The sequence below is a fragment of the Lasioglossum baleicum genome, chromosome 3, assembly GCF_051020765.1.
Source record: "Lasioglossum baleicum chromosome 3, iyLasBale1, whole genome shotgun sequence".
Lineage (NCBI taxonomy): Eukaryota > Metazoa > Arthropoda > Insecta > Hymenoptera > Halictidae > Lasioglossum > Lasioglossum baleicum.
This window is the reverse complement of record NC_134931.1, coordinates 21,071,803-21,091,555: the sequence shown is the minus strand read 5'-3', so window position 1 is coordinate 21,091,555 and position 19,753 is coordinate 21,071,803. Positions and strand designations below refer to the sequence as shown.

The window sequence follows — 19,753 nt, the reverse complement described above, 5'->3', positions numbered from 1 at the left end:
GAAGCAGGAAGTTTCAACGGTTTTGATGTATACTTTACCAACTCGATCGAGATCCGTTTTTCCGAATTGTTTGCCGAGAGGCTCCGGTACAGGTCGCCTCGATTTCATGCTCGTATGTTTGCCGAGAGAGGACCATTCGTTATTTCATTTCGTTGAATAACCTGTCACTTTCGCGTCTTCCCCGGCAACAGGAAACTGCACGGCGATTGTTTTCAAAACGCTGCCGCGTCTCCTCTCCGGTAATAATAAAAATGATGCACATACAACATTGTTTATATTGGCAATATATTTCAACAAAAAGATAATTTTGATTTTTCTTCTATAAGAAGGAATATTTTAACATCTCAGCGTTGAACAGACAAAATATCATTGGTTAACTATATTATCTTGTTCAATATATTTTTCTGTTAACATTTTTTATATTGTAAAAAACAAGCAATATATTTAGGTGAATATTCAGATGCTCAGGTTAGCCGAGACAAAATAAGAATTATCAGCGCGAATTACTAGAACCAGAGGTTCAGTTAAGAATGGCCCGTGTAGTAATATTTACGGGGCAAGTGCATCTTATTGTTACTGTTCTTCTCAATAAATTTAAAAGAATACAATAAAAACGGTTTATTTAATGTAAACCAACATATCAATATTTGTTGTACTTACCTAAAATAACAACACAGAATATATTGTATTAATAATTTGTAAACTATTGCACGTTCAGGGTAACCTTAAAGTTGTACGTGTACCTTGCACGTGACTGTTTGGCATTGGTTGATTTAAGCGAGGAAAACACCTTTATTCTTAGGCGTCATCTATGTAGAATAGTTCATACTAACTTATACTACATTAATAAATACAAGCTAGAGAAATTTCGTTCATATTATGATAAAAAATACCCAATTAACGCACGTGCCCCGTTGACGTACTTACCCCACTCCACTTTAATTCTTAGCAATTGGAAGTTTTTCAAAATCTTTTTTGCGTGTCATTTGGCAAATCAATTCTTCTAGTTGCTCAAAGAAAGTCAGGTCGTTTGGTCCGATGATAAAAAAGTTACATACATATACCGTTTTAAAGTGCGTTGAAATACTTTCGTGTGGTTCACTGTAGGTGTGCTGACTGGGGATGTACAAATCATGTGCAAGCAGGTAAACGGTGTACGCAAACAACACGGTAATGAAATGTTCCCACCGTTACCGCAACGAATAGAATGGTAGTCTGGGAATATCAACTCGTTAAGAACAACTCATTACTGACAAACTAGAATATTCGGCGGCGTCGAACGTTTTCTTGCCTCCAGCGGCGCAAGCTGGATCTCAGAAATCGTAGGACGGTCTCCCTAAAGCACTGTTGACTCGCCGAAGATGTGCAAGTCACCTGGAAATCTCGGATGAACTGCAACTATTTGGAATTAAATTGTGGTTTGCAGATACTCTCGTAAAGCGGCTGCCGCGAAAAGGAGATTTCATTGGGATCGTCAAAGGACCGTTTCGAATTCATGTTTTCAAGACATCTCGATGCTAACTATAGTACTCGATCATGTATTTTACAACAAATTTTTACAAATAAAATATGCTGCATTGGGTTCCATGTTAACTCATTTAGGCTTGAAACTAATTCAGTCAGAATCGTATGTAAGTTTCATTATATGTACAAATGGAATGAAGAACTGCGTTTGTATCCACTTTTTCCAGTCAGCGAACATTTCTGTGAAATTGTAAATACCAGGGACCAAAAATTACAGTTCCTCCAAAAATTTTCGGCTTCTTGTAATACTTATTTGTATCCAATACGATTTTAGTCGATGAAATACTTGTTATTCTGTGATTTTTTTCTTTTTGGTTATAACAGTGATGGACCTGGTAAATAATTCTATTATATCCACATACAATTTATCACAGAAACTCCATTTATGAAGTGAATTTTAAAATAATTAAACCGTTATTTCTGGTAACTTGCATGTTTCTAAAAGTTGACTCTCTGTAGAAGTGATAAATTCTTTAAAATGTAACACCTCTCTCTTAATGCTAATTCCTTAATTGAAGATGTTTTAATGATTTATTTTGGATGGAGAATCCTCTGTATACAGAATGAATTGTGCTCCAACAAAAATTTAATCATACCTAACGGATCGATTAAGCAGATTTAAATTGAAAATCCTGGAATGGGTGGACGTTTCACGATCTCAGTGACATAAATAATCTAAAATGTATTCACGTTGCAAATAATCTGTAAATACCGTGTGATAATTATTTAATTTCATAATATACCGAGAGAGGAGATGCAACACACGAGAACGCAATAATGTTCGTGAGCTTTTTCACATCGAAATAAGTCCAAACACATCATTATCATCTCTCTGTGGTATAAATTATATATAATTTAAATTTAAACATATAAATTACATATCATATCGTTGCTACTGGAATACTGAACGATCGAACATAACAGGACTGTTATTAATGGGACTGCTATAAATAATACGTACAATTTTTGCCGTTTTCAATGAACGCATCTTCAAATCTGAGATTATAAAAATATAGCATAAATGATTGACAATTTTGTTTGCCTCGCCAACGAGAATACAATCTCATTGAATTGTAGAAATGTATTCAGGGCAAAATATTTATTTTTACTTATTTCAATCTGATTGGGAAAAAACCGCAGTAATAGGTACATTCACCGTACACACTGTCGGCGAAATTCGGTGTCGATGATTGTGGGTGAGGTTAGGGTAACGACGAAGACGTTCCGTTCGCCGTAACCGTAAAATGAATGGCAGCGCAAGGGGTTGTTCGGCCATGTCGATAGGGAACGGCTGACACAATTTCAACCGATCCACCGATGACCTAGAAAGCAAATATCGTAAACGTTGGATGTATCCATCTTTCCGTCCATCTAAATCCGTGGAACCGGCCGCAGCGGATCAGCACGCTTGATTCGCGGCTGACAACAGATATTCCGGTTAGCCGGGAACGCACTGCATGATAACCTCCCGTCCCTGACCCGGTGTAACAGAGTTCCGGTTGCCGATAGAATCCCCCCGGAAGTCCCGTGGAACTCCATTACCAGGGCTGTACGCAATACAACTTTCCCTTTCAACACGGATTGTTCCCGTCGCGAATCTCGGCTAAGATCGGCGAGTACCGGGCGGGCGTACTGGCAATTTCCTTCACCCTATCTACCGCCATATTTTCATGGGATCTGCCGGGCAGCACAGCCTCGCGAACCGTAGCGACAACGGCTGCGCGATAATAACTAAACTTTCGATTGCCGGGACGAACCATTAAGATAAGACGGCAAAACGGAACGGTTGGGGCTTTAAGGAGCGGGCCGCAGGGGTTCGGCGGTGGCGGGGGAGGAGGGACGAGGGAGGGAGGGAGGGAGGAAGGTTGCGGGAGTAGCACAGCAACATTCGAGGGAGGAGACGATGGAGGAGAGGACTACAGACGAAGCTAGGGGGGTGGCGTGGGGTTGGAGAGGGACAACCCCGATGGTAAATGGAGAACAGAGAGGCCGGGGCGAGATCGGGAAAGAAGGTGTCGGAAAAAGGAAGTGGAACGAGACGGTCCTCCTGAAAGGGAGCCAAGATTATGGAAGGGGTTTTAGGAGAGGAGCAGAACTAGAAAAGGACGCGGATATATATCTAGACCACCTACCCCCCCCCCCCCGTCCCCCGTGGAGATCGATTAAGATTAAACGCCTAGTTGCTGCGCTTAAGTTAGGGCACAATGGAAAAGCTGAGATTGGGTTTCACGGATTGAAATCAAGGACGTGGCCGTTTAATTTGCAAATGGAAAGGGTCGTGACCGTCCTTTCCGGGGCTACCTCCTCCTTTACTCTTTCAGTCCCTTGGATAGGAAAGCTACACGTCGCGTCGCATCCTTCGGTCGTAGAATATTCTCGCGCCGCGCCGCATCGATGCGTTCGTACTCGCTGGACAGTGTCGTCCGAGTTCCAGGCAAAGGGAACGAACTCTCAGAGACGTGTTCAAAGAGGTCCACGGGATTCGGATCATTGCTATCGGCGCGATAAAGGAGCCCTGTAGGCAGTTGACAGGAAAACGTTGTTTTAGCTAGCATCGAACCGGATAGTTCATCGTGTAAATAACCTACAGTGTTGGACAAAATTAACGAAACATACGTCTTAAATTGTTTATTTTAATGAGGAAACTTACGTATTGTCTGAAAATGACCTTCTGGTCCTTGTTAATTCATCACGTAGCTTCTATTGCCTGAAATGGGTGTCGCGTGTTGAAAAGAATTACTGCCAGAGAAATCTCTGCTTTTTCCGAGGTCGATTCTCGGTCGTTCGCAGGTGAAAACTAGTTTGAACCGTCTCGTGGACGAGAAAGAGGCCGATCGACGTTACGATAAAATTAACTCGATTTATTAACGCTATTACGTTGCAATTAGTTCGCCAGCTCGCAAAGAACCGTCAGGTTGGACGCGTACACGTCTGAAAATCATTCTTTCCTGTGCTCTGTGACCATCGAGGGAGGACAAAAAAATAGCCAGGAAGAAGGGGGCCAGAGGAGATTAATGCGTTAACGAGAGTTTCAGGCCGTCCTCTTTATCTGGATGCCGACCACGCCGGAAGATAGGTAATTTAAAAATCCCGAACCCGGAGACACTGTTTTTCCCAGCCTCTCGCTTTCCAGTTCATTTTTTATTCCTCCCTCTCTCGCCTGCCACCCCTCCCTTTCGTTCTTTTTTTTTCGACTTATTATCCCTACCGACCCGGTAATCCTCCAGTGACCTGATTTCTGTCACAAGCACGAAAAATCTATTCTGAACGGTATGATACTTGACAAGTGTTTTTCGCACTAAACAAGCTGTTCACACACTCCGCGACAATACTAAAGGATACTGCACAGAATCATACAAATCTACGATGGCCTACGAAAGTATTCGAACTTTTTTCACCTATATTAGAATCATTTCAGTGACCTCGAAATGACCTTGAGATAACCTTGAAATATGTAGTGAAGGTCTATTTTAGGTCTGAAAGTTTTACGTTCTGCTAAGACATCTTTGAGACGTTTTTATTAAGACCATAAACAGTGTGGTTTTTATATACTCATAATCTAGCAGTAAGTATTAGCATTGGTATTACTTGTTCGGGTTAGTGTTTTTGCTTCAATTTCAATCTCAATTTCAATTTCTATTTTTATTGTGATTTTAATTGCAATTGTTATTTTTATTACACTTCGCAACTGTTTCAATCAAGCCCGAAATGAAACAGTTATTTCCGGGCCCGTTTCAAGCCCTGCTAATGACCAAGAAGTCGATGCGACGTTAATGAAGGAATGAAGAAGAAGAAGTATTGAAATAAAGTACGATCGAAGCACGATACCGCAGTAATCGGTACAGTTACCCTGTTTAAAAATTTATTTACAGGTAGAACTTCGATAGTTGCAATCTCAATTATTCCCACCACGACGAGGTTCTGGAACTCGTGACGTGGATTGCGACGTCTGCGTAGGAACAAAAGAAGATTGCCAGTACGAATCACTGTGATTGGTTATTTCTTGCGTTGCACTCGATTTGTGCACGCATTTTCGGTCTCGTTTTGTGCAACCAGCGAGGTTCTACCGTATCGTGTCTCGGTACCGTTTCCGATCCATCTGTCGATTCCGGAAAGGGAACTTCCGTCCCGTATCGACGTAGCTCGGTCATTAATTTCGCGTCAGCAGCATTTCTCTTTCTCTAAACGTGTGCCATGCATTTCCCAAAGGAGGCCGGCCATGAATAATCAAGAAGTTTGTCACGGACGCGATCTGTCGGATATATGGTTCGGGCCGGGGGATAACGAACTTACCGAGACCCCGGTCGAACCCAGCGGCAATCGGTCTGCCTTCAGGGAAGTCACCTTGGCCTGATTCGATCTCATTAAGCGAAAAGACAGAAGCTCACGCCGGGAGTTCCTTGTGAATACCGAAGCACCGGGTCCGACGACGACGACGACGACGACGACGACGAGCTTCTGCGAAAAGCGAAAGGAGCCAACCTCCCTCCCGTCTTTAAGAAAATTGGCTTTCCGATGTGAATCATTTCTGAAGCACCAGTGACATTTTCCAAGGAGTTTCCTTCCTTCTTTGTCCTGTTGTTGTAGATTGTTGTAATCATCCACCATACAGGGTCGTCGAGGTAAATTCGGAACGCCTTGGAGTATAATACCACTCAGGCTCTTATCTAATTCCATAGAGGCACCCTGATAGCTAATTATTCCGATCAGTTACACATTTTTTGTCCTACGATAAAATGTTAAGGCAACAGAACAACGAGGAAAATTTGCGATTCAACAAATATCAGGGTCGGCTCAGGATATTTGCTACTGGTGATTATGATCTGTCTGGCAGATCACGAAGTGGACGACCAGTGAAATCTGGCTATGACGCCTTGAAATCTCTAGTGGGATCTGATCCAAGGTTAAGTGTACAGAAATGATCAAGAAGTCTTGTGTCCATCTGGTCAACTGTACAAAGGTCTATAAATGGTTACAATGGTTACACGCCAACTATCCGAGGTCGACAAAGATCTCCGATGAACAGTTTGCATAGAAACTCATTTCTACTCAGCGTCGTCACCGAAGACGAGAAATGGATCCTCTGTGAACATAAGGAGTTCCAAACAATGACTATCTCTGAACCAGACACCAGTCAACACCTAGACCGACACCTAACCCAACCTTATTCCTGAGAAAGGTTTTATCGCGCGTGTGTTTGGTCGGACCGTAGCGGTACAGCGTTCACTTCGAGTTATTGAAACATGAAGAAACAGTTACTGTAGACTTGTATTCCGAACAATTACACAATGGATTCATTCGAAATGGTTAGAAGAAGGGGCAGTTTTATGTACTTCTGGGTACCCGTAATAAAAATAGAGTTGAGCAGAGCCTCGATAATTTGGATACCTCTACGAGACGAAATTTTATTTACCTTTAGACGCAACAAAGTTCTAAATGGCAATTAAACTAACAAATACCTATTTTAATAAAAAAAGAATACATGAATATTTTTCCTATTTAATTTTCCTATTATCTTCGTCAAAGCTAAATTATAGCTTGATTAAAACTATTAGTTTCTCCTATTTCCTAATTAAGTTTCTATTTAATTTGCCACCGACTTGCTTTGGTAATTTTCCACATTGCTGTACAAAATAATAACTCTTTTCTCATTAATTGCTATGATGAAAATCAATAAATTAATAAAAAAAACTTTGAGTTTTCTAAGAAGATATCTGAATGCTCTTCTCTTTGAATTTTGATCAAGTATGAAACTTTTGTATAAAATAATGTGATACAAGATAATAAATAAATGTAAATAAATAAATGTTTAGATCGTGGCTTTTGACAACATAAACATTACTTTGTAATATCGTCTAGTTTAATAAATTGAATGTAGTAGTGTTTCAGACAGGAAATTTCAACACATTTTGGTGTTAATGATCAATTAGTACAATACGATCGAACGATACGATGGCCAATGAGGCCACATCAAGCATTCAGAGTCCACTGACGTTGGTAATCAATCTCGTGATGCCAATAAGGGCTTTCTGGTGACCTACAACGCATATACCTTCAAGTAACTTTCCGCAATTTTTTAACGTAGCTTTATCAGTGAATAAGAACCTGTATAAAACCTTATCTGTAGCTTATGCTTTCTAACATCACTATTAAATTATACTTATATTATTTATTTATTATTTATTGATGCTGTAAACCATTCAAAATATGTACATACTACATACACTATACGTACTATCATAGGACACAATATTTCAGTTTAAATTGGCATAAAATAATTTTACAAAGCCGTGGTTAAATCAGTTTCAGCATGCAAGATTGATTTACAATCTTTTGGAAGTAGGTAAATGTTTTAAAACCATTTTATAATTTTGCTGCCACCTATTTCGATTTATATCATTTGTAAAAACATTATTTGGTTCAATAAAACTTTTACATAATTTTATTTGATTACGGCGTAAAAAACGAGATTAGTTTGATTGCTTCATCTCTTTGTTCGACGATGGTATCTCCTGTATTTAGCCGACGAATTATTGGTCACTCTCCACTCGCCTAACTAGCCATTAACTCTATTCTATTGGTGGAACAAGAATTTATCGGTTTCTATTCTCTTGGACCCTCGTAAATATAGTCCACTCAAATTCATGGTTTAGCATAAAAGGAAGTGTAGATGACAATCTGCTCATTCCATTAAGTAATTATCTTGCTAATTAAACTTTCCAACAAATTTTACCTTTTTTTTCACGTGTTCCAACAATCGATATATGATTTTTCGCGTATTAAATTCGATCTTGGAAACTTCTCTCCCCTGTAAACGTTATACGGATGTTATTTATATAAAATCTCTACAACTTTCTAAATGAAATAATATACGGGGTGGTTCAAAAGTTTTCGAGATATTTGCAATTAAACTATCTTTGTGTCTGCCCCTATAATGGGGTATTTTCGTAATCAGGGGAACGAGATCTATAACTCTGTAAAATCTCAACTAAATCCGTGAGGGCAAGGCTGTGCAGTCTCCTTGTTAGCTGGACCTCCCGCCGTGCCGGAATCCGTCCGCTGTAGCCGAGTTCTGATTGGTCTGTGTTTTTCATTGATAATTCTTTAACAAAGCCGTGGAGAACATTTCCGCAAAGGAAAAAATTACTACACATGACATCAGGAACCATCCCTTTCGAGGAAGCACAACATTTCTCGGACACCCTGTATACGTAGACGGAAACTATACACAAAGCTGTAACCGATTATTTTTTAAATCCACAGCCATGATATTTCAAAGGCAGCAGTATCGATTTATTTCGAACCACACGGGATTGTTTCAGAGACAAAAATCTAAAACCCAACAGAGACGTTTTTTTGCTCTGGCGTTGAGTTTTCATTTCGCAGGTGAAACACCAGCGATACTACAGTCGAATATCGATGCTTTAAGTCTCAAACGGCACCATTTTCCTGTAGGTAAAGCAATTCCAAAGAGTATACGAATACAAAACGCTCCAGATATTAGTTACATTATCAAATCTTTTGACATTTTTCGTGAAAATGCGTATTATAATTTCAATGATAATACAATAGTTTACAAGAGGGATAAAGATTCACGATAAATGTTCATTAATTTACACGCACGATCATTTCACACATGTATATTATTTGACAAATTGTGTCGCACTGTGTTTCCACATTCTGATCATCATTAGTATTGAACCTTTCAATCCACTATTAAATAGAACATTTGCTAATAATATCATCGCCATATGTATGCATGACAAATTGTCTTGTTTGCAATCTGAAATCTTTTTGTTTCTCAGTTACTTCTTCATGAAAGTTTTACCGTCATATTTGAAGATCATAGTGTGCCACATCGTTGAACTCGTCTTGACATTGGCTTCAATTTTTTAGTGCATTTTAATATAAGCGTGGTTTTTAAAAAGTTTTTTTTTAATCAACGATTGACATTTATCTTCATTACCTTTTTTTAATCGTACACATTGATCAAAATCAATCTTGGTTAAAATTTTAATCGATTATTGCCCAACTCTGCGGAAGCTCACGTCTAATAACACATAATTAGTAAGGTGGAGTTTCTTTGTTAGACCCCGGCAAATGGATTTCATGAACAGCCTCGTTTTTAATAAATTTGGGATAAACAAACAGATTTAACTTTATTCATATAAAAATTCTTCCCAGAAATCTGAAGGTCTTTGAGACCCCACACATTACCTTGCGAGAAGGTTAAATTAATTTATATATATATATATTTCATTAAGAAAAATTAGAATTAAAAAGCAACGATTCGGGCAGAGAATTGATCCGGACAGTGCGCGAGAGTGCGAATATTCCAAAGAATTTTGCATTGCAACAACCGTGTTTGACGGAAACTAGTTTACAGTAATTAAAAACATGGCAGAGCAGGCGTCTGTCAATCCGCACATTTTTTCTTTCCACTGCAGCATCTGTCATTCGACGGATCGACGGAGCCATGCGTGTCGTATACATATAGTACTGCATCGTTCAAGCTGTGACCTGGATTTTAGCACGATTAAACGATTCGAAATCGTAGCGCAATCGCCGTTGGATTCGATCATCAAAAGGAGACACCGAAAGGAGGGGAAGGAACTAGTCGAACCACTGGAAATGTGAGAGGAAAGTAACAGCCTGTATCTATTCCCTCGGCTTGATTAATCAAATTTATAAGGAACATCGGTCCCACGAAATTCTCCAATTTTAAAGAAAATTCTAGTTTCTGTTAATTATACCATATTAGTTACAAACAGAACTGTGTCTTAGACGAGGTTTGGGGTCGTTGAATTTTGAATTAATTCCACCTATTTTATAGAAACGGCCCACTGTGCGGCGTCCACGTTATTAGTCAGCGTTTTTTTTATGGAAATACTATGTGCATGAAAAAATGAAAGAGCAGACAGTTTTACACTGTTTTATGTCCAATATAATATCGTGTGTCCTTTCTTTTATGGTGGTAAACGCTTTCAAAAAATAAATTCGCCTTGCAATCTTTCAATAAAATACTTTATTATAGCTTTTATGATCGTATTTGCTGTATTAATAAAGACGACGTAAACCAGACCTAATTTCACTTCAGCTATACGACGCGACGGTAGTAAATAAGAACGAGTGCACCAATATGGGATACGAGTCTTATTATTTAGGAAAAATATAATATTACTGCTCTATCAATGTCTGTGAGACTGTGAGATTAACAGGTCGTAGTTTGTATTGCGTAATGACACGGGGAGCAACACATAAAGTATACTTTATTTATTGAAAACAATGTATTTTCATTGCTAGGAAATATTTTAAGTATTATTTCCAATACACAGTTAAAATCAGAGACCAACGATAACAGTACAACAAGACAAATGAACAGACCATAAGAACGACACAAAATCTGTTTGTTTGTCACATTAAATTTTGATTGTAGCAATTAGTCTTACGAATCAAATATTTGTCGTAGATTTAAGCGTGTTTTTAGAATAAGCATGGGCTGAGCATTTGCCGTTGTAGGTTGCCGGAGTCGGCTGCTGAGTGCTCGCGCGTGCATTTACATTGTAGCGCGGCCGAGACGTTTGATCGGCCGCAAGAGTCGGGATCGCGGTTCGGTTACTCTTACGCGCGGCCGAAACGTTTGAGCGGCTGCGACAAACAAAATCGGCTCCCTTTTAGAATGCGTGCACGTGGACGGAGTGACTCTGCGGAGTGGGGAAAATGCGAGGCAAGGCCAGCCAAGGCCAGCCAAGGCCCTCGATGGCCCGAGACCGGCCGGCAGATTTTCTTTAGCGTTCGAACGATCGAGAGCGTCTCCGCAGAGTCAAACGGTCAGAATACTCGACAGCCGACACGCGACGATGAAACGTATTTACGCCGGGGCGCACGGGTCGCGCCAAAATGTTATTGCCGCGACATATTCATGAAATGATTGATGGTTTACCATTTTAAACTTGCACTGTTTAATAATAACTATTTCAACAAATTTCCTTCACCAATAACTGTTATGAGCGATCGAAATGAACTTCTCTTATCGATAACTGCTTCGAGCAATCGAAACAGTTTTTCTTCATCGATAACAGTTATCGAGGAGGATCGAATTTTTGGACACTAATAACTGTTACTTGTAACCAAAAAGTATAAAAATCGTTATTTTTTAATCATGTTGTTCTTCAACTTTTTTCTTTATATATTTTGTGCAGATTATCTTAAATTTCGATAACAATCAACATTTTATTAATGATTTTTATCGTAGAAAATTTTAGAATAACTGTTATTTTTGGTCCCTGCTTGTAACAGTGATTACTTAAACCGATTGATCTGCTTTGAGTCTACATTAACTTTGAGTTCATAAAGAACTCGAGTTTGACAATAGCCTTTGTTAACTGTAATAGGGGGGCGCAGAAAATACGATTATTCAGTGGCATTAAACCGACTTACTGCATACGTTTTCGCAGATGAGGATTGTAAAAATGTGCACGTTTGGATTACTGACGGGAATTGTCAACGGTTATTTAATTTTCAGTGGTTTATCGGCTGAATGCTCGCAGCTTTTACGGTGACAATAACACTTGCCGTTTCGCGTTTCTTCGCATTCCACCGTGCCGAGGAACTCCCATTGATTTCATTTCTTTTTAAAATGTCTGCGTATAAAACTGCCTATTTAGGATTAACTGCGCTGGAATTGTGACTACATCAGAATGCTTGCCGCACCGGCCGAGAATTTTCTTTAGTTACTTAAGCAACTCCATCGAGGGTTCCCGTGTAGCGATTTCCCTTAAGAACAGTTTCCTAAGAAAGCTTAAAGTTCCGTTGAGCACCGTGAGTTTAACCAGAACAAAAACATTTTTGCTCGGCGTGGCGCTGTGGGTAGTTTAAACGGCTGAAACGACTTTAATTATAATACACTATCGCGACGTGGGTTAGTCGGTGACGTTATAAACAATTTAATCAATGCAGTGTTTAATGGCCAGTGAATGTCCGAGCGCGGCGATACCTCTCGCGCGGATTCGATTAATATGCACAGTGGATCCGAAAGGTATTTCAACATTAAATTGCACCGATTCTCAAGAAATTATATCAATATTCGAACTATGATTATTTCGCTATAACAGATAGAACGAGAATGCTACAAATTAAATTGCCTTCGAAAGTATCGAACATTTTTAATCTAAATAAATCTGTTATACATATATTAGATTTGAAGATTGGGTAATTATTCCGAATAAGGCATTCCCACCTCACCAATTTTAATGACCTCGACACATAAGTTGTTAGGAGTAAATTCTGAACAACCTTTTCCGTTGCGAAAATTAGGAAAACAATTACATCAAATACCGATATACTTGTAAAAGATAATAGCTGATTCACGTGTACAATTGATACAGTAATTATTTCTTTAACGAACGTCTCCAAGAAAAAATACTGACAAATAAGAATTTAAGGCAAAGATAAAGAAGTTCATTGCAAAAAAGATATACATGCCTCGGTCCTTTACGACCACCAAAATGGCCACTGAAGATTTACAATTTCATGGTCTCGTAAATTATTGCATAAACGGGCTGAGAAACGTATACAGCGAATCACAGTATTATTCGAACACTTTTGAAACGGCGATAACTTATTTAATATGAGACCATGCGACCTGGACTTTTTTGAGAAGTTAGAACAATTAGTTTACTACATGACGTGAAAAAGAAATTTTTAAAAAGTTCCAATTACAAAAAAAGATACTAAACGTTGTTTACAACTTTTTTATGAGGGCCCAATATTGAAAATTTAAAAAATATGATGAAATTGTCAGAGTCTGTATAATCGTGACAAAACGTATTATTTAAATTTTCGACATAGACCAACATGAAACAGTTGTAAACTATAACTTTTAGTATTTCCACTGTAATTCCGACCAATTGCAATTTTTAAACAAATTTTTTCGCGTCGTGTAGTATACTAACTGTTCTAACTTCTCAAATAATCCAAGTCGTATGGTCCAAAATATTAAAGGTTATGGTTTTTTCGAAAGTGTTTAAATAATACTGTGATTCACTGTGCACATTTATTACGTATATTTCCAAAAACGTATAAATGTATTCTTTTGAGTTCTTTCGATCGTTGGAAACATTTCAATTACTATATTTCTTGAAGCGCACCTCTGTATTTCTAACTCCAGCTTTTTTCTCTCTCTCTCGAATAGAATGGCCAGACGTAGTTCTGTTTTAACAGTAATCATTCTTTCACACAGCCGTAAACCACAGAGGCTATAATTTTATCAAGACGTGCACCCGACGATTCTCATTGCAGGAGACTCGTTATTGTTCGTAAACGGCCGTGAAAAAATTCTTGCCCGGTCCGTAATCAAAAACCTCCGTGGGCTCGGTATAAAAGTTTTACGGCTCGTCCACTCGGAAACCGCGTTACGGTTGGACAAGAAATGGCCTCGATTAAACTTCCACTGCTCGATCCTCTGAATTTCAACGGTCAGGGAGACGGCGAAATGTGAGAACAGATTTCGAAACGTTTCCCGGACGTTCTGCGCTAAGCATTTGGAACCCACGGAGGATCTTATTTAAGTGTATGAAACAAGTTTTAGCGAAAGCATTAAACGTCGACGGAAAAGGTAATACAGTGACCGACGAACGAAAGTTTAAATAAGAAAATATACGTGATAAATAGACTGCGGATCTTTTTGCAAAATAAAAAATGTTTGCGTAGATTGCAAGACACAGGAAGCAAGTAAAAATTTAATTCTTCTGATTATCTTGTCAAGGTGAATATAATACACTGATGGCCTTAAATCTTTTTAATATCTCCACTGTTTTAAATTGTAAGTACCAATTTTTGACATAAATGCATAAAATCCGCAGTCTAGTGATAAATAATCAATAAATAATCAATAGATCCAGCGTCCGCTAGAGCGGGTACAGTTTACCCTCCATAGAAAAGTATATGATTCTAATTTAAAAAACGGAGTTGTCCTTCATATATCCCGGAATTGTCTCGGGAAAAGTTGGCCCCTAACTGTACCTCTCTCGAGACAAAAGTTAGAGAGGGGGGCGGAGGGTTATCAAAGTTTCTCGTTAAGTGGTGCTCGCTGAACAAACTTACTTCGCTACAGTAGTGTACGCCTGCAATCATCGATAATATCTGCGAATTTCCAAGGTGTCCGATTAATTCGAGGGGTTGGTGGACGTCATCGCGGCGACCATCAAAACCGGTCGAATTTCACCGGGTTGGTCCGACTCGACCACGGAGTTACCGAGCAAACTAATCACTGGGAAGTCCGAACAACAACGAAATTGTACAGTACCTCCAGGAGGAACGTATCTACATACTACATACATAGTGCCGTGCTACAGTCTGCGAATGGCACGCGCCCCGGAACCAATGGGAGAGGCCACAGAACTGCAGAATTATCGATGCCGCGGTGGTATTGCGGCGCTGTGTCCATTAATTCGACGTTAGCCTAAGGGGCTTTAAATAATTAATCCGGCGGCCCACCTGCCGCGATTAAACGACGCGATTAAACCGATCCCTGGGTTTACTTGACCGAAGACTGTCGAGCCACGGGCCAGTGACTTTCTCCGTGGAGCTACGTGCCATCTGCGACGCCCGGCGCGGCGCGGCGCTGCGCGACGCGACGCGATCAGCTACTTACGTTCGCAGGCACGACCATTGAAATTTCATGAACAGTCCACTCAATCCAACTGTTCTTCGGCTGGCACAAAAATGGAGCGGTAAGATCTCCAACGAAATTGGATATATTCAATCGAAGCACTTATACTCTCGTGGACAAAATGATAGCACGCGTGTGTACTATCTTTAATTTCTCAAAAACTACAGTCACTAAATATTCCGTTTTGTCGATCGTAACGAATTAATAGAAATTAGTTTATGCTAAATTTTTCTCAACGTTTCGATCCAAGTATCGATCCAAGTATGGATCTATATCTATCTATCTAATTTCTTTCTCTAATTCTGTAATACGTTCCAATTGAATTTATCAATGGATCAGTTGACGATCGTTTTTTCTACCATGCGATCTACAACTTGTGCTGTTCTTTAACTGTCATATTTTTTTAACAGGCACCTTTTTATTAACTATTACGTCGCGAAATTTCCGGTGATTAAAAAGGGAGCACATCACAGCTTGATTGCTGAACAGCTCTACTTGCTCTGTTAATTACGGTTTGCGGGGAACGTAAAGAGAGATATTAATGAAAGGTTCGGTAATATGCTTTTCATTCGGGAATCCATATATTCTGACTGAACAATATGATGGCACATTCTGATTGTTAAACTGCCGATTTGTACTGCGATGTACTAGTACATGAATATTCAACTAATATGTAATTTAGTATTCTACTTTAACAATTTTCGATTAATGAAAACAATTCTAAAAATTAACGAAAGATGGTCATAATTCCTCATCAAAAAGCACTGATTTTTGATTATCTAAACCCGAAAACAGAATTTTTCCATTATATTACATTATTTTCCATTATATTACTAACACAATATACGTCAATATCTATGCATTTAAGGCATAGTACTTGTACCAGTAAGACAGTATACATATATGTTACTTACTGCTAGTACTTACTGGCAGTATATGCCAAATAAAAAGGTTTTTAAAAATGCCTTTTTTATGTTTGCATGCACACTTGTAAATTGTAATTTTTGGAAAATCTTTTTTGCAGATCATTTAGTAAACCAATGCTTCGAATAGCTTACAATCCATCAGGTCGTTTGGTACAATTATAAAAAAGTTATTCTGTTTTAAAGAGCGTTCGAATACTTTCGTATACGTGTAGGTATAGTCTAAGTCTGCGTTCGTATGAACAAAGGAATATGAATCGCAGCTGAGAAGAAAATTATGCGGGCGACGTGTTAACAATGATATTTACAAGAAAGTTCGATTATATGCTCTTCTTGTTTACGTATAAATATTTGTTCGTTAATTGTAGAGTCAATATGTCATACACCATCGGCATTGTAATATATTACATGGCATTCATTACCCGGACAGTATCAAGCATTGTTGTGTTACACCATATCGATTACTGGTACGTGAGTTATACGATCTATTACGCGTTGTCATGTGACAATAATGGACATCATTACACTCGAGTTAAGAACGCCCGCTAATTATAGGCAAATTGTCGAATACATGTATCATTAACTCCATCGTTATTTATCCCAAGATTTTTGAATAAGTCGAATTTCATAATCGAACTTCATAATAATGATAATCATTTCGTTCGATACGAATTTGACATTTTTTACTTAATACTAAACCTACCATCTCGTCGGTCAAAATGACCGATTCCAGATCTCGTTTTATTGAACAATTATTATTGATATAATAAAAATAATTTCATAAGAAATGAGTGTATAAGTTTATTCATATAAACATTCTTTCGAAAATCTGAAGCTGGGGTCTCCGAGACCCCACATTACCTTGCGAAGGTTAAAGAAAAGTGATTTGCAATACTATGCAATAAATATAGTTTCCAATCAGTGAATCAACACGCGCACCACATAATTCCTGCAATGGTCTTTGTCCATTGATTATCCAAACGGACAAATTTCAGATAATTGGTCCATTTAATATAATGAATAGATGGTGAACATATTATGCTTGCATGATTAGTGTCCGATATATTTCATTTGTTTGACCAATTACACTTTGGATTGTGATCGAGCTGCGGACCTTTATGACATGTATGTATGTTAACGAGAATCGATAGCAATTTTATTCCTTTCATATTTATAAAATAATCTTTGAAAATTAGAATTTGTATGACAATTCGTATAAACTATGACAAGCACAATTATATCATATAGTAGACTGAATAAATTACTTTTTCGACAACATTGATACTAGTTGCTAAAAGGTCAAATTTTTTCATTGAAATAATGATACCAGTATTTTTCAAAACCTTTTTGAAGTAAACTGGAATTTCACCGGGTTTTAATGAAATTCCTAAATGTCTTGCGCAGGGGCCAAATCAAACAAATATATTTCCCGATGGAAGTCAAATTAATTCCGGTTCACTTTATATGAACTATTATATTTCGCTCAATAGGTGCTTTTCGCTCGCCTAATAAATCTACATATATATGATAAAACGATAGATTTTTCATACTCGTATATCGGTAGTCTCCTATATTAATTAATCAATTGGCTAAATTTGGACACCTCGCGATAGTGGGAATTCATTTCTCACAAATATCGAGCTCGTCTCTTTCTCATACATTATGTCAAACAAATACCAAGACATCTTAAATAAAACACACAAATTTTCAATTTTCGTCAAAATTTATTTTAAGTATTTTTAAACTTTGTTTTTATATCACTGTATCCCCTTTCATATTTCAGCATAGAAGTACATTTTTGTTTAAAAATGGATAACTATAAAACTAAACAATATAATTTAATGCAATAAAAAGCATTTCAACCAGACCATGTTGAAAGATCGGAATGTTGTTTAAGTTAAAGTAGAAACTTCAAAAGCAAATAAGTTGATCTAATAACAACGACTAAGTCACGTTAAATCACTTCAACATGGTTGCATTAATCGAAATAAATGTTAATCCGATGGGGAAATACTTGGTGAACATGGCAAACACAATTTCAAGAAAAAATTTGTTTCCCAAAACTAAGAAGAAGAAGATCTCCGTTTTCTGCATCTTCGGTTTAGTTTCACGTGCAGTATGAAAATGTATAAACAATTTTGCAAACATTTGATTTGCTGTCACGATAAATCTAGAAGGAAAATTGAATTTATAATGTATTATTTACAGCACCGTACATAAACAGATAAGAACACATTTAATGTAGAAATAGTTTCCTCATCGTGAACAGCATACCGATGCAAGACTTTATGCTGTTTTTATAATATCAGGGCTTGATTCCGTACAGTCGTGTCTGTGTTATCCGATTAATTATACGAGTACGGCAAGGGCGAATGGTTTCACCGAACGAGTACGGCGCGCGGGTAGTTTTTCCCTAAATCAGAGAATTACGTCTCGCGTTGTTTAATTAAATTCGGGTGAATCCGCGGCACTGACAGCTGGCCCGACGAGAACTTATCGTGCGCAGAAAACGAGCCCGCGCGTAACGAAAATAAATGCGTTTCCACGGGCACCGACCGTTTCGTGATTAGGCGAAACAACACGTCGCGATGCGAACTGTGTTTCGACAGGATACTTATCTACTTGCGATGCTCCGCGAAATCACTGCGTCGAACGTGACGACTCGCCAACTGAAGAAGAGAATTCAGCTCTGCTCGCCTCGGACCAAAGAGAATAATCATTGTTTTAGCAGCTTGTAATTGCAGAAAATTAAACGGATCTTAATTAGATTGAATGGTTAATTTCGCTTCGTATTGTAGATTCATAAAGCTTAATTAACTGCTGGCAAATGTGAATATTTGGAAATAGTTGGTATGTAAAGTTAACCATAGAATATTTAATCGTTACTGTTATACTCTCCAAAACTCCGAAGCAACTGTGACCTCATTGTTAATTGTATTGCGATTCAAAGACATTCTAGGGATACTGTCAAAGGCATTGTTAATAGACAAATATTATTAAACTTTCACATAGCTCGCTCATAACTTTACTCGCGAATAAAAATGATGCATTTCATTAACACTAAACCTACCGAGTCTTAAAAGTAACTGGCACATGTTCCCTTATAAAAACAACAAGATTGATTTTATTCAGACAAGTTTTCAGCAAACATTAAGACAAGCTATTTATTTAGATTTTATTTGTGCTGCTCTTATATTGTAATATGTGCTCCACACTAAAGATATCTATCCAACCATTTCTCATGAAATTATTTTTGATTATATCAATAATCGTAAAATAAAAAATCTGGAACCGGTTATTTTTAGCGTTGATGGTAGGTTTAGTGTTCAAGAATAAAACTTACACTCTGAACTTATACAGAAAATTCTAAACGATAAGTTTTTGCTTCTCACTTATTACTAGCTCTCGTCCCTCAATACCACAATTTTTGATTTGTTTGAAAAATTACCGAAAAATAATGACATTTGGAAATATGCAGATTACGTATTCACCATTTTGTGAATTTTCGAGATAAATAATTTATTATGCCAGCTGATTGAGAATCATCTTGATTTTTTTGTTTTAACCCACAATTTTAACCCAAATTTTTTGTTTAAACAAATATTTATTGCGGGTGGTGTAGAACCAAGAAACT

At 38.0% G+C, this 19,753-nt stretch overlaps 1 protein-coding gene across 1 annotated transcript in view; it reads right to left on the bottom strand.

Annotated features, from left to right (window-relative positions):
- LOC143207542 (cilia-and flagella-associated protein 96) overlaps positions 1-19,748 on the bottom strand; it is a 28,866-nt gene extending 9,118 nt beyond the window's left edge. Inside the window, exon 1 of the mRNA XM_076421164.1 lies at positions 39-19,748. Within this exon, the coding sequence (XP_076277279.1) occupies positions 39-108 (70 nt within the window). The 5' untranslated portion in view covers positions 109-19,748. The remainder of the gene's footprint in view (positions 1-38) is intronic.
- Positions 19,749-19,753: the final 5 nt, after the last annotated feature.